We start from the raw sequence: 24,620 nt of genomic DNA on the forward strand, positions 1-24,620 counted from the left end.
TCAACTGAAAAACGACATGACAACAAGAAGAAGAGATTAGGGAACTAGATGGTAGGGCAGCAGATGGGAAAGTTAGGGAAAGGAGATTGGAGAGAACGAGGCGGGCAGCTCAGACCAAGCCGACAGTCTGAGCTCTAGCCGCTACTCCTTCGGTGGTCAGGCCGGCTCTTTGCACGTGGGGGCAGTGGCTCAGGAGGCGTGGCGCGCTGCCCTAGAGCACACGCCCCGCGCACTCGGCCTGGTTCCGGCTGTTGCCCCTGTCCCCAAAGCTGCTGTATGTGCTAGCGACGGAGTCAGTGCTCAGTCCACGTCCCCGTCCGCCTATCTTGGCAGGTGCCCGGGGGTCAGAGGAGGGCAGAGGAGCCCGGGGCTGGGCAGCCGCGGCTGCAGCGGTACCTGGAGCGCAGGAGACTCCCAAGGGCGCTACAGCAGCCACTCCTCTCTTCTCCAGCCGAGGGGTGGCCCTAGAGGGGACCCACAGGGGTCCCAGGGGGGCCGGGGCTATGAAATGAGGTTCAAGCAAGGGAGTTTGCTTGCCCTGCTGACGCTGGGAGCCTTCCTCTCGCTTTCCTGGCTCAGCGCTGAATGGGGGCGTCGGAGAGGTAAGGATGAAGATCTCTGCCCATGTCTGGTTCCCCCATCGCCCCACTCCGCACCCTCTGCCCCCCACCCCCTTCTACTTGACGTTGAACACTCCTCTAACCTTTTCCTTTCTTTCCAGTACCCTGGGGACGGTTTTTTCCAATTTACTTCCAACTCTTCTCTCTCGTCCCTCTGAGAGATTTTCTGAGCGAACGTTGCACTCCAGCCCAACCACCGTTTTCGAGCTTTTCTTAAGGGTTGCCTCACGCGCTCAAGCAGGAGTGCAAGATATGTGGGTGCCCCAGGAGCCCGTTTCCTGCTCTGTGCAGGCCTCTTCTCCATCTAGCTTCACGCTGCCCTGCTCCCTGGTCCCTTCTCTTACTGAGGTTCCTCTGCTCTCTCTTTGCACCCCTTTTCTCGTCCTCCACGCTATCTAGCCCCATGCCTGCCAGCCCCATTCCCTTGGCCGTTTGGAGTTTGAGGAGTAGTGTCTGCAATTTTATTTTCGCAGAAAATCGCTTTTTAAGACAGGCAATTAACATTTTGAAGATGTCCCAACTTCTGTAACTATCGCTACCCAGGGTGTGGGAGAACCTCTGGATGCCATTGGAAAGACATTTTTTTTTTTTAATCTACCCGTGCAGCCAGCGTGGAGTAGAGCATGTTTGTTACTTTTATTTTCTTTGCCCTTCTGGCTTCTTTCTGTTTACTGTGTTAGTTTTATTTTCTTTGCTTTTATTTTCTTCTGGCTTTCTCCTTTTTTCTTGAAGGATGGTACAATGTAAAGAATCAGGGGACCCAGGCTCAAATGCCACCTCCTGATGCTTACTATCTGTTTGACCTAAGTAAGTCATTTAATCTCCTTCGGCCTCAGTTTACTTATCTGTACAAAAGAGGGTTAGGCTAGATGTCCTCCGAATTCCCTATGAACTCTGGATCAAAAAGACCCAAAGAATTCTAAATTTCTGACTCCATAATTCGGTACAGCCAATGTCTGCTGGGAGCTTTGGCCTTAATAAGTCATACTGCCCCCCGGGCCCCTGCCCCCATTGAGTGACCATATAAATGAATTTAAATCTTCCAGTGCTTTTTTTTTTCTGAAGTAGAAAGGTAAAAGTTAGTTTTTCCCCAGCGAGATTAATGGATCTCAATTGGGCTGGCAGTGAGTGACTTGAAGGCTGATTACGTATCTACAGTTTCTCAAGAGATCCGTGGTGAAATGTTTGAAAAATGGTTTTATGACTTAGAGAAATGTGCTAGAATATGATTTTGTGAGTTTGGTCAAGTTACAGAATTTGTGAACTCTTATGAGATTCTAGAGAATGGGGAACTCTTTCCTCTACTAATAAATGGGGAACTATTTGCTCTGGGGCCTTCGGCTAAACATCGAGATCAATCTCCTTTGAATTCCTTTAGATAACTGTGACTTTGGATAAGTCTTTTTATATTTCTGAACTTCAGATTTCTTTTAGATAAGATGAGGAGTTTGGACTAGGTGAACCTTGTTACGGACCCTCCCAGCTCTAAGTCCTATAATCTCCTTAAAAGATGTTGGTTATATCTTTAGATATAATGAATGACACCCAAGAAATCATAAAAAACAGGCTTATAAAATAATTTTCTTTTACTAAGCTATTGTTGTATGTACTTATGTGGAACCAGCTTCTGGTTACAGAACAAGCTAGTGACAAAATATTTTCACATCAAGAAAAATTTCAGTTTGATATCCAAAAGAGTAAAATTCTTTTTTAACATAATATTTTATTCCCCCCCAATTATTTAAGACAATTTTTAACGTTTGAAAAAAAGTTTTGAGTTTCAAATTTTATTCTTCTCCCCTCTCTGAGACACTAAACGATCCATTATAGTTTATACATGTGAAATATGGAAAACACAAAATAGTGCCATTCTAAAGTAACCCAAAAGTTTAAAAAAAAATCCTTTAGTACTAACCTGGATCTTAAATGGGTTCACAGATTTAGGACAGAAGGGATTTAATGAGCCCTTTGAGTCAGACCCACCCTCTCATTTTACATATGAGGAAACTTAAACAAGACAAAGTGAAGTGTCACCCAGGTCTAAGATCTGAAATATGCTCTGGAGTAAACTCCATAGTCTGGTGTGAATACATATATACACACACTCACATACATACATACATACATACATACATGTATAAAACAGCTTGTGCTTAAAGTAACTTCACAATCAAATACATTTTCTGCTGACAAAGTCCCTTCCTGTATTCTGACTGAATGATCATTACATTGCTCCTATTCTAGGAGCAAAACATCCCTCACCTGTCTCTTCCGCCTAAATTGACTTTCGTTTTTCCTCTTATTCTCTCTTAATTTTTGCTTATGTATGAAGCTCCAAATTGAAGGACACAGGGGCATATTTTCCATATTTTACTTTTGATTGCCGATGGCCTGACTTAAGCATAGCACTTTGGGCATTCTCTTTCACACATGATCCCACAGAAAAGCTATACCAGATTCAAGGTACTTTCTGGAGCAAAACCTTCCTGATCTGTTCATTTTTACCAGCTGTCCAGAGGATACTTTAGTTCAAAACAAAAGGCATTGAATCAAATGCCTAGCATATCAAGGGATAAGGAAGGATCCCTCCACGTACACATGAGGTATGCTCTCCTACAGCATACCATACCGCTTCTGGAGGAGGGAACATAGAGAAAATATATATGACCAGGGCACATGCATGGAGGACACACACATACAGAGAATATGATCAGGACCCGAGCATATCCATGACAACTCACATCCCTGGTAATGTAGGCTACCAGTGGTCTTTGGCATTGTCATCATACTGCCCCATGTTGGTCTCATGATTGTTAACCTTTCTGGGCTTTAGCTCTTCAAGACTATCAGCTAGGCTCTCAGCTCTATTCTAAGATATAGTAAATAGAAAGCCTACTGTTGTGGTGGAGAGGCTAATATTGCTCTTAATCCATAGCTGAGGTGATTTGCCACTTCTAGATAAGGGCAGCTGGAGTACCCTAGGCTAAGAATAAGTCTTTTGTTTTAACTATCTGGGGATCTGACTTATCTGATTTAGGATTGGAAATTCCTTGTAACTTCTGTTTAATCCATTATCAGCATTGTGTGTCTCACAATTCCATTTTTGGGACTTGATCAAATAAATCCTCGTAGGAGATGTTTGGCATAGAAATGAAATTGAACAAGAAAAGTTATGTGAAGAGAGCAAGGCTCACTTGCCTGATCCATATTTCTGCCTTTCTGTCAACAAAACCCTTGGCTTTTGTTGTATTCTAGACAGTGCAAAATGACTCCCTGTATGTTACTCAGGCATGGCTTTCAGCGAACCAGAGTAAATTTATGATCACCCTTTTATTTTTTTTAATTTTTTTTAGGCAATTGGGGTTCAGTGACTTGCCCAGGGTCACACAGCTAGTAAGTGTCAAGTGTTTGGTCTGAGGCCAAATTTGAACTCAGGTACTCCTGACTTCAGGGCCGGTGCTCTATCCACTGTGCCACCTAGCTGCCCCCTATGATCACCCTTTTAGGACATCATACCTTTTAGGTATGATGACTGGGTTGGTGCTTCTCCAGTGTAAACACCTCCATTGGATCTGGTAGCAGATGGGCCAATGACCCTCTCTCAGGGTGGTCTCAAGGTCTGCTGGAAAGACTAATGACATTTCTCACACTAGCATTTTCACACCTGGAGCAGTAGAATTTTCTAGTGATTTCCATGCTCTAGTTTCTTCCATCTTGTCTGTAGACAGTATGACATTGGATAGGGCACTGGCCTAGGAGTCACAAATCAGATCCTTACACGCTATACTTTAGGCCAGTCAGTTAACCTCAATGTGCCTCAGTTTCCTCATCTGGACTCAATGGCCTCCAAGGACCTTTCCAGCTCTAAATTTATAATCTGTCAGCCTATGAGCTTTCATTTATCTTCATTCTTTTTTTGTGTGTGTTTTTAGGCAATTAGGGTTAAGTGACTTGCCCAGGGTCACACAGCTAGTAAGTGTCAGGTCTGAGGTCAGATTTGAACTCAGGTCCTCCTGACTTCAGGGCTGCTTCTCTATCCCCTGCACCACCTAGCTGCCCCTATCTTCATTCTTAAAGCACTTAATTTTCCCCTCACAGAGCCCAGCACTTACATATTGCCTTGTTTCATGGATTGCCATGGCCAAAGAATTCACTACTTACTGGCCATTCTACTGAAGTGGAGGCTGTCTTGTCGTTAGCCAGGCCAGTCCCTGTATAGTAAACATCATCTTTTTGTTCCCACATTGCTTTAGACTCTACCCACAAACTCCTTTGCCTTTGCCTTATTGTAAGTGTAGTGATGCCCCTGGGTTCTCAAAAGCTGTGCCAGCAGAGCACAAGTTCTGGCAGGTTTGACCATGCTTTGCACATAGTAGGGGCTTTTAATAAATATTTGGATCAGATTAAGTAGATGAGGAGCAGAGAACCCTTGAAAAACCAAAATATGAAGGGGAATTGAAATTTTACAATATCCCTACCATTGCATTCCCACAGTGGAGTGGATAATTGATATTTGACTGTATAAAAGACTGTCCTCTAGAATAGGCATCTGCTGTCCAGTGTGAGGTGGCGTAAATATTTACTAGCCCCTCTTTACAGACATGGAACAGCTTGAGGTTGTAACCTCCCTTAGCCATACAAGCACATGAGCACTGTCTTTGGGTTCAGGTCTCCAGAGCCACTCTTTGCCTCCAGATCTTTCCATTTTAACTTAAATTTTTCCTTCCTATTATGAACTTGAGAACAAACATGGCAACATACAGAGTAAGGATCGTATACGCGATTGTGAACTTTTATTGTAGACTTTCAAAGTGTGGCTTCAGCACTGGCTTGGTGGGGAGCGAGCTGTCCTGGAGCCTGGGAGACCTGGGTGGGTTCTCTTTGAAGCATTGACAGTCTTCTCCTGGATCCTCTCTCCTGGGTTTTCATGACGCTGCTCTTTCTCGGTTCACTTTCTACCTGTCTGATCATTCCTGTTCAGGCTCTTCTGTTAGATCATCATCCGTATCACAGGTCCTCCCAATCTCTCTCATGGGCTCTCTTCCCTTTTCTCTCTGTACCCCCTCATTTGGTCATCTCAAGCTTCTATGTGAGTCTGAGTATCAGTTCTCTGCACATCTATATATCGAGCCCAAACCCCTCTCCTGTGCTCCAGTCTCACATCACCACCGTCCCACTGGACATTTAAAACTAGATGTGCTATAGGCATCTCAAACTCAATGTGTCCAAAATAGACCTCATTAATTATCCTCATTATCACCCCCAAACCCATATCTCTTCCAAAATTCTCTATTGCTGTCAAGGGCACTCCCAGGTTCACAATCTCAGTGTCATCCTTGACTCCTCACTCCCCTCACAGATTCAATCAGTTGCCAAACCTTATAATTTATTTCTATGCGTATCTCACATACACTCCTTTTCTCTATTCACACAGCTACAACCCTAGTTGAAGTTCTTATCACTTTTGACCTGGGCGATTTGAATAGCCTCCTAATTAGTTCCCCTATTTTAAATCTCTCCCCCCTGCAATCCATTGTTCACATAGATGGCAAAGTATTTTTTTTCCCTAAGGCATAGGTCCAATCATATCACTCTCCTACTCAGTGAGCTGCCTTGGCTCCCTGTGACCTCCAGGATTAAATATAAGCCCCTCTATTTGGCTCCTTCTTATCCTTCTACTCTTCTTTCTCTTTATTTCTCTCCATGCACCCTGTGGTCCAGGTACTTGCTCTTTCTGATACAGTAGCGTCCATCTCCCATCTCCATGAATTTGTTCTAATTATCCTCCATGCCTGCAACATTCTCCCTCCTCATGTCTGCCTCCTAGAATCTTTAGCTTCTTTCAGGGTTCAGCTCAAATGCCACCTTCCACAGGAGGCCTTGCCCAGCTCCTCCATCTGGGGAGCCTGTCCCTTCAAAGGTTACCTTTCATCTACTCTGTATGTATCTTATATCTATTTATGCACATGTCTCCTCCATTGGAATGGAAGCTCCTTGAAGGCAAAAACGGATGTTGCTTTTTCTTTGTGTCCCCAGGGCTTAGCACAGTACAGTATTTGCTGTTGACTTGTTCCAGTTGCGTCTGACTCCTCGTGACCCCATTTGGGGTTTTCTTGACAGAGATACTGGACTGGTTTACCATTTCCTTCTCCAGCTCATTTTACAGATGAGGAAGTTGAGGCAAACAGGGTGAAGTGACTTGCCCAGGGTCACAAAGCTAGTACTTAAGCATCTGAGGTCATATTTGAACTCAGGTCTTCCTGATTCCAGCTCTGGCACTATCCACTGTACCACCTAGCACAGGGAACACCTAATAAATGCTTGTTCATAGAGTATCGTTCACATTTTACTGATAAGGAAATTGCAGTTTAGGAAAGTTAAGTGACACGTCTAGAGTCACAGAAGAAGTTAGGTGGCAGAAGCCAGGTTTGAACTCAGATCTTGGCCTCCAGATCTCATGTACTTTCTGTTTCACAGCATTGGACCCTCCATACTCACTGCATCCTTAATATGCTTTATTGTAAGTATTCTTATTTGCCTGTCATATGTATTGTATTGGATGTAGTTACTTTGGTTCCCCCCCCAAAAAATTTTTCTGCAACCTGGGTGTGACTCTGTAGTTGGTTTTTTAAAATAGGGCTTGGCTGTGAGTTTGGGCCAGTAGAAATGGATGAAATGCTGGAGAAGGCTAAGTTGTGGAATGGGTAGATGAGAGGCAAAGATAAGGACCAGATGGATGCAGTATTCTGAGTTAAGATCAGGCTGACATGTTAGAAGGGGAAACAGAGAAGCTGGGATGAGACATAGCCACAAATCATGTGTTGTGATCATTAATAAAAGTCTTTAGTAGGGTATATGGTTAGAAAACAAAACACATAGGTGAAGGGTGACTGGGGATTTCGGAGTGGCTAAACTCTCTGGAGGGGTTGTTTTATTGGTAAAAGGTCAAAAGGGAGAGAGACTATAGGAGATATTGGACTTCCTGACTGCTTGTTCAAAAGGGTTGTAGTTTTAGAGCTTGGAAGGACCTTTAGAGATCAGCCACACCAATGCCTTCCTTTTATAGACAGAAAAGCTGAATCCCAGAGAGATGAAGGTCACACAGGGAGGGAGTAAGTAGCAGAGTGAGGATAGAATGCTCAGGTCCTCTGATTACGTACATGGCCACTACTTCCATTACAGACCGGCTTACAAACCTTGTATTAGGCATCTATAGATTTCCAAAACACAGGATTAACAGATGGAAGGCATCTTAAAGGATGGGACCTTAAAGATCACCTAATTCAGGCTCTTTTATTTTCTAGATGATCTGGAGAAATCAAGTGACTTGGACAAGGTCAGGTATGTAAATGCCATAGCCAGGATTTGAACTCAGGCTCTCACCCTTCAAGTACAGTTCTCTTATCACTGCACCATGATTACATGATGAGATGTTGGACTCTGATGGAATTATCTTTGACATTGGACTCACGATGAGATTAATAATGATGATGTTAGGGGCAGCTAGGTGGTGCAATGGATAGAGCACTGGCCCTGGTGGCAGGAGGACCTGAGTTCAAATCTGGCCTTAGACACTTGACGCTTCCTAGCTGTGTGACCCTGGGCAAGTCACTTAACACAGACTGCCTCACCAAAAAAAAATATAATGATGATGATGATGATGATGATGATACCTAATATTTATATAGTGCTTCCTATGTTCCAAGCACTATGCTAAGTGCTTTACAGATATTATCTCATTTGATCCTCATGACAGCCCTGAGAAAGAGGTGCTATTATTATCCCCATTTTACAGATGAGGAAGTTGAGGCAAACAGAGGTTAAGTGATTTCCTCAGGATCACACAGCTAGTAAGAGTCTAAGGCTAGATTTGAACTCCAGTCTTCCTGACTCCACATTCATCTAGATCATCACTTCTTAAACTGTGGGTCATGAAAAATGTGACAACAGTAAAAGGTTTCTGAACATACAATGACTGAAAAATAATTAAAAATCAAACACGTAACAAATCAGAGGTGTTTTTGGCAGCACTCGCCCCTGTTCACCTCAGCCTTTCTGCTGCTGCTTTTTTTTTTCTGTATAGGAAACCAAATTTGAGGTGCTATTGACTATCCCTTAAAGTCTAAGGGATTTGTTCTTTAAAACTTGGACTCAGTCAAAATGGCTGCACCCAAGGACCTAGAAGGCCACATGTGGCCCCGAGGCTGCAGGTTCCCCATGCCTGGCCTAGACTGTCTCAGAACAGCACCTCATGAGGGTTTTGCCTACGCAGGCCATTTGGCCTAAAGACCTGTTTTCTGCACATATAGTTCTATCCAGAAGTGGGGAACCTGCAGCCTTGAGGCCACATGTGGCCTTCTAGGTTCTCAAGTGCAACCCTTTGACTAAATCCAAACTTCACAGAACAAATCCCTTTAATAAAAGGATTTTTTCTGCAAAATTTGGACTCAGTCAAAGGCCGCACTCAAGGACATAGAAGGCCACATGTGGCCTTGAGTCTGCATGTTCCCCACCAAGGCTAGGCCCACCTTCAGTCAGCCCTTTTTATCTGTATATAAGGCATTAAACCATCCATCCTCCAAAACTGATCATGACAGGAGACCTTATCCATACTTGATCCTGTACTGTCTTTTGATAGAGGCTGTTTTCTATACTGTTAAGCCCTATGGATCAGAGCATCTTTTTTTTAAAATTTATTAATTTATTTTGATTTATCAACAATCACTTCCATAAGCTTTTGAGGAAAAGGAGAGCAAATAGTATGCTTACATCTGCACTCAGACTCGATATTTCTTTCTCTGGGTATGGATTGCAACTTCCATCATGAATCTTTTGGAGTTGTCTTAGATTCTTGTGTTGCTGTGAAGAGCCAAGTCTATCAAAGTCAGTCAGCCCATAATGTGGCTGTTACTGTGTACAATGTTCTCCTGTTCTGCTCTTTTCACTCTGCATCAGTTCATGTTAGTCTTTCCAAGTTTTTTTGAAGTCTGTCTGCTCATCATTTCTTTTTTTTATTTTGCTTTTTTTAAATTAATTTTTTATTTTTAGTTTTTAACAATTACTTTTTGAGTTTTAAATTTTTTTCCACCTCCTTCCCCACCTCAAGACAGTGCACAATCTAATATAGGCTATACATATACATTCCTATTAAACATTTTCACATTAGTCATGTAGTAAGGAAGAATTAGAACCAATAGAAGGAACCACAAGAACAAGGAAACAAAACAAAACAGAAGGAAAAAAAAGCAAATATTATGCTTTAACCTGCATTCAAACTCCATAGTTCTTCTTTGTGGATAGCATTTTCCATCATGAGACTTTTGGAGATGTCTTAGATCCTTGCATTGCTGAGAAGGGCTAAGTCTATCAGAGTTAGTCATTGTACAATGTGGCTATTACTATGCACAGCATTGTCCTGGTTCTGCTCACTTCACTCAGCATCAGTCCATGCAAGTCTTCCTAGGTTTTTCTGAAGTCTACCTGCTCACAAGTCTTGCTTCTGAACACACAGCATACGCACCTTGCACATCCCCTCAGGGGAAAAGGGGTCTTGAGTGGAAAAAGTTTAAGAAGCCCTGACCTAGATTATGTTAATCCATTTATCTCCTTTCCTGATAGTCACAGAAAACTAGAAGAAATTTAACCAGCCAGCTAGTCCTCTCATATATAGAAAAGAATCTCTGCTCCAAAATACCCAGCAAGGAATCACCCAGCTTCCCCGAAAGACATCTAACATTGGGGAGGGTTTTTCTTTATATCAAGCCTAAGTTTCCCTCTTTGCAATTTGATCTCCTTTGGAATTATTCTATAGAAGAAAGAGACTGGCTAGGAATTTTTTTACCCTGCCAGAGTTCCCCCAGTATCCAGTATCCAACCAAGAGTCAAATGCTGTTGTTTCCTCCTTTGCAACATCACTCTTTTATGCACACTTCTCTCCTGACGCTGCCAATCACTGGTGGGGGCCCTCAACACCTCTCACCCAGACTGTTGGTTTCCCTTTCTCAAGCCTTTTCTCACTCCAGTCCATTCCCCACTCACCTGTCAAATTAATCTTCCTAAAGCACAAGCCTGACCTTGTCACCTCTCTCTTCAGCCAATTCCTGTGGGCTCCGTCTGGCCTCCAGGATCAAATATAAAACCCTGTTCGGCCCTTCAGAACTTGGAGCCTTCTACCTTTCCAGTCTTCTTACACTTTATTCCTCATCTTGTACTCTTTGATCCCATGACACTGGCTTTCTTATTGTTCCAGGAACAAGACAGTGCATCTCCAAAACTGTGCATCTTCACTGGCTGTCCCTCATGTGTCTTCACTGGCTGTCCCTCATGTGAGCCTCCTTCTTCATCTCTGTTTTCTGACTTTCTTGGCTTCCTTCAAGTCTCCGCTAAAATCTCACTGTCTGCAAGAAGGCTTTCTTTATCTCCCTGAAATCCAGAGTCTTCCCTCTGATCTTACCTCCAATTTATCATGTATGTAGCTTGTTTGTACAGACTTGTTTACATGTTGCCTCCCACATTAGATTGTGAGCTCCTTGAAATCAGGGATTGTTTTGCCTTTCTTTGTATTTAGCACAATAGTGCCTGGCTTATATTAGGTGCTTAATAAATGCTTATTGATTTGATTTACTCTAATTTCTGCTCTGTCAGGTCAAGTAGAGCCAGTCTAATTGGTCTTCTACATGACAGGCTTTCAAAAACTGAGACTGCTTTCATATTCCATCTGCTTCTTCCTCAGGTCCTTCAGTTGAACTTCCTATGGCATGGTCTTTTTTTCTTTTTTAATTTTTAAGCAGTTGGGGGTTAAGTGACTTGTCCAGAGTCACACAGCTAGTAAGCTTCAAGTGTTTGGTCTGATGCCGGATTTGAACTCAGGTCCTCCTGACTTTAAGGCCTGTGCTCTATCTACCGGGCCACCTAGCTGCTCCCAACCCTCCCCCCATGGCATGATCTTAAGGCTCTCAACCAACATGATTTCCCCTTCTGGATTCTCACTAGCATCTATTTTCCTTCCTAAAATGTGATGCCTAGAACTTAATATAATTACCTAGATGTGGACTAATCAGAATTGAGTATAGTAGAGCTGTTGACTCTATAAGCCTCTCCCATTGCAGCTGAAGATTGCTTAGCTTTTTTTTTGGTCTACCTTTGACTCATATTGAGCCTGCAGTCTACTGAGAGCCCCACACCTTTTTCAGGCTAGTTAGTTGTGTTCCCCACCCCAATCTTGTATTTGTGAAGACAATTTTCAACCCAAATTTAAAACCTCACATTTATACCAATTACACTTCATCTTATAAATAAATAAGCATTCACTATGTGCCAGGCACTGTTGTTAGTGCTTTATAACTATCATCTCATTTGACTCTCACAACTGGTCCTGGGAGGTAGGTGCTTTTAATATTATTCCCATTTGATAGCCCAGAAAACAGGCAGGCAGATTTTAGTGACTTACCCAGGGTCACACAACTAATAAGAATCTGAGACTGATTTTGAACTCATGTCTTACTGACCTAGCTGCCATCTTTACTAGATTTGGCTAAATGCTCTAGCTTGTCAGGATCTTTTGGGATCCTGACCCATCCAGCATCTTAGCTACTGTACTCAGTCTTGTCATTTTCAAATCTGATGAATGTGCCATGTATACCTTCTTCTATGTCACTGATAAAAATGTTAAATAGGGACAGATCCCTGGCTCATTCTGCTGGAGACCTCCTTCCCAGTTAATGTCAGTTTTCCTGATCCATCGCCGTAGCCTTATAGCTACTTTCTGAACTTTAGTCTACCACAAGACAGAGGTACTTTTGGTGGCTAAGACCTCATGCTTCATTAGGAAGGAGAAAGGAAGGAAGATCTCTGGCTGCTTACCTGAAATCATAGCATTCAGGGGATCAACAGGTGGATTCTTACCTGTAGCTCACTTGACGCAGCTGGACCCAAACAGTGATTATCTTACTTTGCACAAATCGAAACCTTTGTTTTGGTTCAGATAACCTAATACTAACATGAAGGTGGCATTAGAAGTTTAGCAGAGCTAAAAGTGATTGTTTAATGAGAGGATATCAAACATTTCTCCTTCCTGCCAAATTGTCTAACCTTTGTTGAGAAGTTGTAATTAAATAAACACATCTTTGTGAAGAGAAAGGTTTAGATGCAGTTATGCAGTTTAGATTAGTAGCACCAACAGATTAGTGATACAACTCAAAATGAACTATACAAGTTGAGTCACAGACCATTGGGCTAGTAAGATTCACCAGTGGTTTGCGGCTGGGGCCCATGAAGGATACTTAATAATAAGGGAAGAAAGTGGAATGTAAAGAGCTATAGTGACAAGAATGTACAAAGGTCAGCTGAGGGATGTGAAGGGACAAAAGCAGGGATTTAGAAGCCACCTGCTCCTTTGAAAAGTTTTTAAAAGTGTGCGTGTTAACTTTTAACAAGGGAATAGCAAAAAACCCCTTTCACAGGCATGAAAAGAGATTAGAGCTGTGGCACTGAAAGGGACCTTAAAAGCAATTATTTTTTAAAAATTAATTTTGTTTTTTCAATTAATAAGCATTTATGGCCTCTCCCCATCCCTCACACCAAAGAAAAAAAAGAAATACAAAACTCCTGTAATAAATATGTATAGTCAAGTAAAACAAATTCTCACATTGGCCATGTCCAAAAGTATATATCTCGTTCTGCATTATGAGTCCATCACTTCTCTGTCAACAAGTGGATAATACTCTTCAATGGTACTCACCCTGTCATTTTACAGATTAAGAAACTGAGGCCCAGAGAATTTAAATGACTCGCCCAGTTCATATGAGTAGTAAGTGGTTCAGCTAGGATTTTGAATTCAGCTTCTTTGACTCTAAATTCAGCTGACATCCCTATTCCTTCACACTTTTCCTCTTTTGCTTCTGGATTTTTTCTTTCAAAATATATTCCAGACTTCAGTGCTATTGGAGAAGTAGTGTTGCCAGGCAGACCTGGGTTCTGGTTCCTGTCTTTTTTTTTTTTTTTGGTGAGGCAGTTGGGGTTAAATGACTTGCCCAGGGTCACACAGATCGTAAGTGTCAAGTGTCTGAGGCCGGATTTGTGGTTTCTCTTTTTGACATATGCTGACCATGACACCTGAGCAAGCATTCCATGCAGCTTTCTAAGAAGACTCAAAGTTGCAGAAAAGCTGCCAGTCTTAATTCAGAGAAGGAATTTCATCAACCAGAAGTTCCTTTTACTGGTGAAATCACAGGTCCAAGCCTCATCTCTTTAAAAAAAAAATCCTTACAGTCAGTATTTATATGGTTCTGCTTTTTATTCCCTGATCCCCTCGTATTAAGTCTTTCCACATTTCTTTGAATTCTTCATATTTGTCACTTCTTATGGCGCAATACCAGTCTGTTATGCTCACAGAACATAATTTTTTAGCTGTTTCCCAATAGTCACACCTTTGGGTTGTTTCCAGTTTTGAGGCTGTTATGAATACTGCTTCTATGACTCATTTTGTACAGATAGCACTTTTTCCCCCTGACTGTAATATCCTCATAGCCTTAGTGGTATGATACTTTATGTATTTCTATCAAAGGGTATCTTCTTGAAGGGTTATTATTATATGTTCCATTCATTATAATAGTAATGGAACATGGTTACAGGTATGAATCCTAGCCCAACAAAGACAAACATTTGGAGTATTACTGCTGACATTTGTAGGCAGTGTGGTATAAGTTTGGCTTTGAGAGTCAGACACCCACCAGCTTTGCCCCTCACTACATAGGGGACCTTGGGTAAGTTCTTTTACCTTTCTTTACCTCAGTTTCCCCATCTGTAAAATGAAGGGATTGAAACAGATCAGAGGTTCTTTACCTTTCAGGGAGGTGAAGGCCTTTGGACCACTTTTCAGAATAATGTTTTTAAATGCATAAAATTAAATACAGAGTTACAAAGGGAGACAATTATATTGAAATATGGCTATAAGAATATTTATCAGACAAGGTCATGGATCTCAGGTTAAGAACCTTTGGATTAGGTGGACCTTTAAGCTTTGTTCCAACTCTGCAATCAGTGATTATTCTTGTCCAGGTGACTAGACTGTGTCTAGTTTGGGGGTTCCGAAAGCCAACCCTCCCTCTGTGTTGATGGAACTAAACTATTATGCAATACGCGTCCTAAGGGGTGTATGACTGGCACCAAAGTTCTGAGTGAGGCAAGTTTCTGGGTCCCCACATCAGTCTTTTCTGTCCTAGATAGTGAACTTGGGGAGTTGCAGTCAGTGCAGTCTCTTATCTCCTCGCCCAGCCCCACCCTTGGATGGGGAAGGTGTATTAGATCAGGTTGAGGTTAATTTGTTGTGAAAACATCAGAGTCCTCATTTTACCACCTAATTGGTATTTACAGAAATAAAACTCTGGTACATGACTTTTACCGAATAAACTATGTTTGCTTCAATTGTGTACTTAAATAATGATTAATTTTGCTAAAGGTCAGTCATGTTACATTGCCAGAGAGGACATGCAGCTGTATCTGGTTCACTCCAGCAGCTTTTATCAGGAAGAAATTGCCCCTAGACTAATTCGTGGGACACTTTCTAAGCAGGAGCAGGGGTGGTTCATTGTAACTTTTGTCTCATGTTCATTGATGCTTGGCATCTGCTACCTGGACAGGTGTCAGTGAATCTTTCTTTTCCCCCTAGGCAATGGGGTTAACTTGCCCAGGGTCACACAGTTAGTAAGTGTCAAGGGTCTGAGGCCACATTTGAACTCAGGTCCTCTAGACTGCAGGGCCCTTGCTGTATTCATTGGGCCACCTGGCTAACATCCCCAGGTGTCAGTGAATCAAGTCAGCTAGGATTTAATTAATTATTCACACTTAGGGCTGGTTAGTTTGCAAATGCTCTACATGCATTTGTGCTAATACTCTGGGCCTCTATAAAATGGAACTTTTTTTTTTTGGAACTTTTACTTATTTGTCTTAAAGAATACAAACTAATGTGTGCATGGGAGGAAAACCCCCCAATTTTTTTCCTGACTTTTTTTTGATACCTTTGGAGAAAGTTTATTCCACAATTCTAGGCTCAGTGAGAACAGCTGCGTTCTTGTGTAGCCCTATCATTGTAGCACATACCCTATGGAGAAGCAGAGCTGTTTCCTGGCAGTGTGTAAATGTGTGTGGATTCATAATTACACAGGATCATAGATTTAGAATTAGGAAGGACTTTAGAGGTCATCTAGTCCAGTGCCTTCATTTTACAGATAAAGGAAACTGAGGCCCAAAGAGGTTAACTACTTGTCCAAAGTCACATAGAGGAAAGAAGTGGAAGAGACAGGATTCGCATTCAGGTTCTTTGTTTCCAAACCTTGCAGTCTTTGCTGCACACAATGCCTTCCAACACACACACAAATATAGATGTATGCATATACACAGACACATGTTTACGTATTTATCCTTAATCATTTTAGTGCTGAACGTGGAGTCAGGAAGAGCTGGTTTACATCCTGCCTCAGATAGTAACTAACTTTATAATCCTGGGCAAGTCCCTTAACTGCTGTTTGCCCCAGTTTTCTCATCTGTAAAATGGCAATAACAGTAGGAACTACTTTCTAGAGCTTTTTTGTTTTGTTTTTTTCTAGAGTTTTTGTGAAGATCAAAGGATGTCAAGTGCTTTGCAAACCTTGAAGTCCTATGATGATGATGTTCAGACACGTTCTTATATGGAAGATTTTACCAGATCAGCAAATTTAAAATATTCCTTACACTTGGATTTCTTTTGAAAACTCATCTATTGAGGAATCACTAAGATCGTTATAATTTTAGGTGATGACTGTTGAGGACTAGGGGCATTCTGAAAGTAAGGAGGAAATATTACAGATAAGAGAATCATGATTATGTTGGGGTTTGTTGTTCATTTGTATCTGACTCTGTGACCCCATTTGCTGTTTTCTTGGCAGAGATAATGGAGTGGTTTGCCATTTCCTTCTCCAGCTCATTTTACATGTGAGGAGACTGAGGCAAACAGGGTTAAGTGACTTGCCTAGTAAGTGTCTGAGGCAAGATTTGAACTCAAGAAGATCAGCCTTCCTAATTTCCAGCCCACTCTATCCACTGCACCACCTAGCTGTTCCATGTAAGGGGTAGGGCAAGATACAGCTGAAATGGTGGTTTTGAGTCTGGTCATAGAGACCCTTGAGTATCATGTTAAGTTTAGAATTTTTTTTTAATTTTAGTTGGTAATGGTGAGCCCCTGAAGATGTTAAAGTTGGGGAATGACTTGATCATAGCAGTTCATTATGAATATTAATTTATGTTGTGGGTTGGTTTGGCGGGGAGGAGGAACCAGAAGTCTGGAGATTGACAAAAGGGACTGTTGATTGTACAGTTCTGTGTGTAAGGTAATGAAGGCCTAACTAACCACCACAGTCAGTGACTGGGAAGGTTAAGGAGGGAGCAGATGATGGGAGACATCAGGTGAGCTGCTTAAAGAAGCTCCCTAACAATAGAGTTACTTAGATTCAGACTCCTAGAATTTTAAGGCCAGAAAGGACCTTACTTCACCTTTGCCCAACTCTCTCATTACACCATTAAGGGAACTGAGATCCAGAGAAGTGAAGGACAACCCAGTAAGTTGCCCAGTGAGTCATTAGCAGGGCTGATACTAGAATCCCTATATTTTTAGTTCTCTGAAATCAGACAGTAATAACTTTTCCCTATGTGTGGGCCAGACCAGAAAGGGTGGCAGTGTGAGTCAGGCAGCATACTGGAAACTCCAGTGGCCACAAATCAGAACTTGGGCCAAAGTGCCTCCATTCTGGGAATATTGCATTTCTGGGACACTGATCTTCAAGTAACAGAAAGCTAGAGGAAGTCGAGAAAAGTACAGCTCCTTTAGCAGCCAATGGGTGGTGACCACGCTCCGTAAGGGTGGTTTTAAAAAGGTCTTCCTTAGTTCAGAAAGATGGAAGCAGAGAGGGAATAGAGCAAAGGCTAGACCATCTTAGAAATACTATGCTCAGAGATTTAAAGCTGGAAGGGACCTTGGTCAATCAGTTCAATTCTCTCTTATTTTCTAGGTAAGCAGCTAAAGCCTGAAGAAATTCATTGACTTTCCCAAGGTCATACAGGTACTGACTGGCAGAGTCTAGGTTCAAACCCAGGTTCTCTCATTTCAAATCCAAGACTCATTCCAGCACATCCCCTCTATGGTAGCTTTACACACAACTCTTTAGTGTCCTAAAATAAACTTCTGGAACTTGTCACCCTCAGGGATGGTATAAGCAGAGAAGATAAATAGATTCAAAGATTATTTAAATAAGTTCAGGGGTGATAATCCCATAATAGGATTATTTATGGTTCCTGGTTACCTTGGAGATGATTTTGTCCATTAGCTATGAAATCAGAGACGTTTAAAAAAAATTGTGCATAAAAAATAACTTCCACATTGACTACAAAGTGGGTGCCATTGCCCACAACAGACGATTGGGTCAGATAGACCATTAGTCTTAATTAATCTTAGCCCCCAACCATGCTATGTACTCCTTATGTTCAATATGTCCCCAGTACCTAAGCAGTGGGTGATATCAAGGAATGCTGGCAGAGTGGACAATGGTGGTATATAGGGACTGACTTGTAGGCCCGGTGACCTGGCCAGCATCCTCAGAATTGCCACTTTGTGTACCAAAACTAAAGAACCTGTGTCCTAATGAGTGGTCTTTCACAAAAGACTATGTTTCCTTGAACACCCTGTTGCCAGGGCGTGAATGGGCCCCTCTAGAGAATTGGGTTTAAATTGAATCAGATTAAACAAGCATTTATTCAACAAGTGAGTAAAGTCATTTAGTGGATGATAACTTGTTTCATAAAGAATTATAAATATTTTGTACATCTGTTAATCCTCTTTTGATGACAAATATATTAAGAACTCCCTAACTAGAGAAAGTGACTTTCCTATAATACAAAAAGGGGTTGGATTTCTTTTTTCTTCTAGTAATTTTTTTTAAAAAGAGGAATCAATAAAAGTGCTTTGCAGTTTAAAGAGTGTTTTTGTTTTACTTTTCCCTCCATTACATGTAAAAACAATTTTTAACATTCTTTTAAAAAAATTTTTTTGACGTCCAAATTCCTACCCTCCCCACCTCCCCTCCTCCCTCCTTGAGAAGGCAAGAACTTTGATATAGATTTTACAATGTGCAATCATGCAAAACATTGCCTTCAAGTATAAATGATCTTTTTATTTGCTTTAGATGTGGTGTGTGAAAAACTCCTTGTTAAGGAGTCTGATTTCACTGTAAATGTCTGGAGTGTACTCCTTCCCTTCCCCCTTGTAAATGTCTCAGCTTTCTTCAAAGTACCCACTTCCTACCTTCTCCTGATTTCCCTCCAGGAATTGTCCTGATTATATCTGGCCACTGGACCTAGATGGCTCCAGAGGAGAAAGTGAGGCTGGTGACTTTTGCACAGACCTCCCTCACTGAAATCCAATTTACTTGTATACCATGGCATCACCTTCCTGATGTCATGGTCCTCTTCTTGAACGAAGGACAAACAACAACAGTTACTAACACCCATTCCCTCTTGAAATTACTTTGTCTTTGCTTACTTATGTAATGTTATACCTATCACCTCTCTCCTCCCACCTTGTAGAATGTAAGTTCCTTGAGTGGGGTTTGTTTTCATTTTCATCTTGATATCAAGATGATAACAACAGAGGTAATGAAGTGCTGAAGTGGATAGAGTGAAGAGTGCTGTTGCTGGCACAATGATCTCCTTGTTCTTCTCACTTCGCATCACTTGGTAGAGGTCTAGGCATGTTTTTCTGAAACCACCCCCCTTGTCATTTTTGTATTTTGTATGTATAGTTCCAAATTGTCTCTAAAGCCACATTTTATTATGTTAGGTCCATCTTATTGTATTAGGTCTATTATATTTGGATCAAGTTAGGATCCAAATGAGAAAAATGATGTCTGAGATGAGGTACATACATAAATCCATACGTACCTGTGCATGTTTCCTTGTGGGGTCCTGAAATCTTCCATCAGTTTATTCCCATCATCTTAATGCTTTACCATGCTGAAGCATTTTGTATGCCCTGAAGATCTGGACGTTTCATTCTATAGCCAGTCTTCCACAAAACTTATAAAAATGTGATATAAACTTTACTTCTGGAAGGTTTGGAGGGATCAATGATCTTATTTATTTGTAGTCTCTACCTCACAATTCTCAGCCTACCTGAATGTTCTTATGTCACCATTCCCCATTCAGAGAAAAGTCATGATGGCTCTTGTTGTAGGCCAGGACTGGTAGTTTTGTTCCAATTTTGGAATGAAATGAGATATTCAAGGAACATTTATCACTTAACAAAAGGGGGTTTACTTGGCTATCGCCAGGAAAGGACATTGACAACAGGAAAAGTCTATTCTGTGAGGACACTGAGCTAATTCAGTGGAGCAGAGCAGAGCTCCCCTGCGTCGGAGTGACCCATAGGACCCATAGTGATCTGTTGGAGCCCAGCTGGAGCTGTTGTTGCTTATTTTATACTCAGGTATCCAGGAAGTCATGTCAGTGGCCTAAGTCTTAATCCTCTGAACCAGTTCAATCATAAGGACATGCATTTTTATACTTTCTAAGGAAGAGCTAGCTAACCTGAATGGGCTAGGGTCTTCAGTTACTGCTCCTACCCCACCTACTTTTTGTTTCTTGTGTTTCGTTTTTAAGCCAGCTATCTCTCCCTTAAGTTCTTGACCTGAGGCTTGCAAACTTTTTTTTAAATCTGATAACTTTTAATATAATGGAATTTCTTTATAATCTTGAATTTTATGAATTTTAAAAATTCTGAGAAGGGGTACATATGTTTCACTGTGCTTAAGGGGTTCATGACCCCAAAAAGATTTAAGAACCTCAATAAACAGAACATTCTTCTCCATCCTTAGGGTTTTATTTTATAAATAGGCTTGGTCGTGGAATGTTTAAGTGCCACAACATAAAGGATACTATTTTCCTGTTAATGTCTCTCTCTTCAGTAAGTTAGCTGGGTTTGGATTTTTCCCCTATAAAAATTATGTTGCCTTTCCTCTAACAAGTTACATTTGCTCAGCTGAGTGGGGATATTTTAAATTGTCCAGTCTGCAAGAAAAACCACTGAGGCAGAGCTCTGAGCCAATGGCATTTTCTTAAAGGGTCCATGGCTCTCTCTAATGAAGTGGATCTCAGATCTTCCTCACTACCTGAGATGCCCCCTTCCTCTTAGGGCCTTAGTTTTATAGTGCTTGATACCTGGACAATACAGGTGAAGCAGACCAAAAATAGAGAATCTTATTGGTTGACAGACCTTGCCCATCACCCTCTAGGAGGGTCTACACAAAATGTGGAATCCCATTGGTTGACAAACAGACTAGTGAGCAGACCTTAGCCTATCTTGACCTTTCAGGAGGTCCTGCTAAGCCCTTGAACAGGCTCGTGGGGTTGGACTGATGAGCAGATGTCAAAACATCTACATGGGCCAGTAGAAGGGCAGGCCACAGTCTGCCAACCAGGGCTGCTCACTGGTTAAGCGCTCATGGTCATCTCCCCATTTTGGGCAATAGAAGGATGACAAGGGATAGAGGGGCAACAAAAATAGCTAAGGGGCTTTCCATGTAATTGAGTAACCTCTACCACACTGGTCTTTGGTCACCATAACAAGGAAAAACAATCTAGTTAGTTTCTTATGATTAAACAAGTGAACTTACAATCTGCAGTTCATAGCTCTGGGTCCTACTATCAGAACTAAGAGTCACTACCCCACGGAATCATATCAAACTGATTAATACAAATAAAACAGGGGTCCAATTAACCACCTATCACAGCTGTATAATAATAATAAGTAGCACTTATAGCATTTTAAGGTTTGCAAAGCATTTTTTGTGCATTATCTCATTTGATTCTTACAACAACTCTGTGAGGTAAGTGCTATTGTATGATCCCCATTTTACAGATAGAGAAACTGAGGCTAAGAGAAGGCAAGTGACTTGTCTAGGGTCACAGCTGACAGAAGAAAGGTACACTAGTTCTTAGTTCCCACAGCTTCCTCTGGAGTCTTTTTTTTTTTGGCAGTTGGGGTTAAGTGACTTACCCAGGGTCACACAGCCAGTAAGCGTCCAGTGTTTGGTCTGAGGCCGGATTTGAACTCGGCTGACTTCAGGGCCAGTGCTCTATCCACTGCGCCACCTAGCTGCCCTCTCTGGAGCCTTTCTTCAAGAGGAGCCAGGATAGGTCTCTCACCCTGAATATGGACCAACGTTTATTTTTCCATCTGCACTACTTGACTTTTTCATCGACCCTCAGCCCCCCAGTTCTAATTACTTTCCAGTATTTGATTTGGACATCTCCTTTGTAAGGTGGTTTCCAATCACTCTCCCCTTGGAAAATAAAGCTGTGAGTTTGATTGACATTCCCTTTTGCCAAATGGGAACGCTCAGCAAGTCAAATGACTTGAGTCAGATTGTCTGGGAAAATGAACATCTCCACAATTAGCATTTTGAACCTCTCGAGTTTTGATATCGTTGCTTAGCCACTGAACCAACCAAGCACAGCCAGCTCTTGAGAAAACTTTCCCTCCCGTGTTTGCCAGGTTGAGCCTTTGGGGCCAGAGCTGAGCTGTGCAAGCCCAAGTTTGTTGCATCATCCATATCTAAATTCTGAACACAGGATTATTTTCTCAACGAACATTAGGCAATTGCCTGGGAACCCTGGCAGTGCAGGGACCCCTTGATTAACCTGCTAGAGCTTCTGAAGTTTCTAAACAACCTCAAATAGTGTTCTGTAAGCACAGTATTGTGCTATCCACTTTCAGTCAATTAACAAATGTTTATTAAGCACCTGCTGTGTGCCTGAAGCTATGCTAGGTGCTGGGGACCCAAAGACTGGAGTGAAACAGACCCTGTACTCAAGGACCACACAATCTACCAGGGACAGGAAGCCCCTTCATAGACAGATAAAGGCGGGATATATGCAAAATAAAAAATGATTTGGGGCTGGCATTAGCAAGTGGGAATATCAGAAAAAGGCCTCTTGAAAAAGCTGGCGTGAGCTGACCCTTGAAAGGAATCCCAGAAGCAGAAGTGAGGAGGGAGCATTCTGGGGAGATAGAACATTGGGGATGAGGGGGTGTATTGTGGAATCAGCCTGAAAGGGGGCAGGTCATAGTCATATTTCAAAGGGCTTTGAATGATACACAGAGAAGCTTGTATTTTACCTCAGAGGCAATGGGGAGCCACTGAAGTGTTAGATTTGATTTCTGTCTTACAGATTTTCAGTCACTTATCATCTCTCACCTGGACAGCTGTATTCTTTTCCTTTTTTTTCTTTTTTTTGGGGGGGTCAGTTGGGGTTAAGTGACTTGCACAGGGTCACACAGCTAGTAAGTGTCAAGTGTTTGGTCTGAGGCCAGATTTGAACTCAGGTCCTCCTGACTTCAGGACTGGTGCTCTATCCACTGCACCACCTAGCTGGATATCTGTATTAATAGCCTACTAATCAGTCTCTTCTGTTCTCCTGTTTATCTTCAACATAGTTCTCAAAATGATCTTCCTAAGGCACAACTCTAACCATTTCGTTTCCCTACTCAGAAATGTTTAGTACCTTCATCTTGCCTGTAGAATAAAATCTGTATTCCCTGGCTGGCTTTTAAAGCCCTTGGGGATCTGGTTCCAGCATCTATTTTTGGAGTTATTTCCCATTACACCTCTTGACACCCTCTGCCTTCTGTCTCAGTGGTTCTCAACTTCCTTTTGTGTCATGGACCCCTTTGACAGTCTGGGAAACCATTCAGATCCCTACTCAGAAGAAGGTTTTTAATGCATAAAATAAAATACCTAGGATTACAAAGGAAACCAATTATCCTGAAATAAAGATGTATTTTTTTCCCCCATCCTTGTTCATGGTGCTCAAAATAGTAACTCTTGCTGTTAACTGAACTCAGCAACACACCTCCTAGACTGAAGGCTTCTTTCTGGCTGCCCACCCTTGCCCAGCATTCACTCTTGTCTATTATTATAAGCCTGCCTTGGGGGCCCAAGCCTTCTGATTCTAATGACTGTCTCCTAGTGGTTAGTTCTGTTTCCATCCTACCATTCTCTTCTGTTATCTTATCTATGCACATATTGTATTCTCCCTGCCTAGTGGAAGGTATGCTTCTGGAAGGAAGAGATTATTTTGTATCCATATTCATAACCCCAACAACTATTGATTGTCTTGCACTATGTATTTTTTTTTTTTGGTGAGGCAATTGGGGTTAAGTGACTTGCCCAGGGTCACACAGCTAGTGAGTGTAATGTGAGTCCGGATTTGAACTTAGGTCCTCCTGACTCCAGGGCCGGTGTTCTATCCACTGTGCCACCTAGCTGCCCCTGACAATGCAGCCTTTTAATAAACTGTTGAGTTGAATCGATGGAGGATTCTTTTGAGAGTATTCTAGCATTCTTGGCATGTAATTTATCTAATATTTGCTTAAACACTTTTAGTGACTGGAGGCTCTCTACTTGTTTATTCAATTTGTTTTAGTGTTTTGTAGTTCTAATTATCATAAAGTTATTTCCCATTTTGAATCAGAATCTGCCTCTGTTGTCTTTCTCTTATTCTCTTTGGAACAAAATAGAAAAAGTTCCCAACTGCTTCTGGATGATATGTAATGCAGAACATTATTTTGCCATTTAGGTAGTAGGGCCCTTTAGGCAATGGAAAGCAGAAGTTGCTGCTTAATCTTGCCCCAGACCTCTTTCCTCCTAAATCTAAACAATAGTGAAATGTACTCTTGCATAGTTGAGCATAGCCCGTACCTCCAACACAAATGGATAAGAAAAGCTTGCAATATAATTGCTTTAGATAGTTATGTTTATACCAGAGACCAGGATACCTGGTCTAGTTTGTGTGATCTCTGACCTGTAATGATGGGGTGCTCGGGTGCTTGTACTTGTGCCCCAATTTCTCCCTAGTCTCAGAAACACTGTCTCTGACAACCGCTCCCCAGCCCAAGGACACTGGGCCTCAGCATGA

At 41.9% G+C, this 24,620-nt stretch overlaps 1 protein-coding gene across 1 annotated transcript in view; it reads left to right on the plus strand.

Annotated features, from left to right (window-relative positions):
- The first annotated feature begins 210 nt into the window (after nucleotides 1–210).
- The window catches only part of MGAT4D (MGAT4 family member D), a 116,775-nt gene continuing 92,365 nt past the window's right edge, over nucleotides 211–24,620 (plus strand). Inside the window, exon 1 of the mRNA XM_020989857.2 lies at nucleotides 211–602. Within this exon, the coding sequence (XP_020845516.1) occupies nucleotides 509–602 (94 nt within the window). The 5' untranslated portion in view covers nucleotides 211–508. The remainder of the gene's footprint in view (nucleotides 603–24,620) is intronic.

This window comes from Phascolarctos cinereus, unplaced genomic scaffold, assembly GCF_003287225.1.
Source record: "Phascolarctos cinereus isolate Bilbo 61053 unplaced genomic scaffold, phaCin_HiC Scaffold_9;HRSCAF=440, whole genome shotgun sequence".
NCBI lineage: Eukaryota > Metazoa > Chordata > Mammalia > Diprotodontia > Phascolarctidae > Phascolarctos > Phascolarctos cinereus.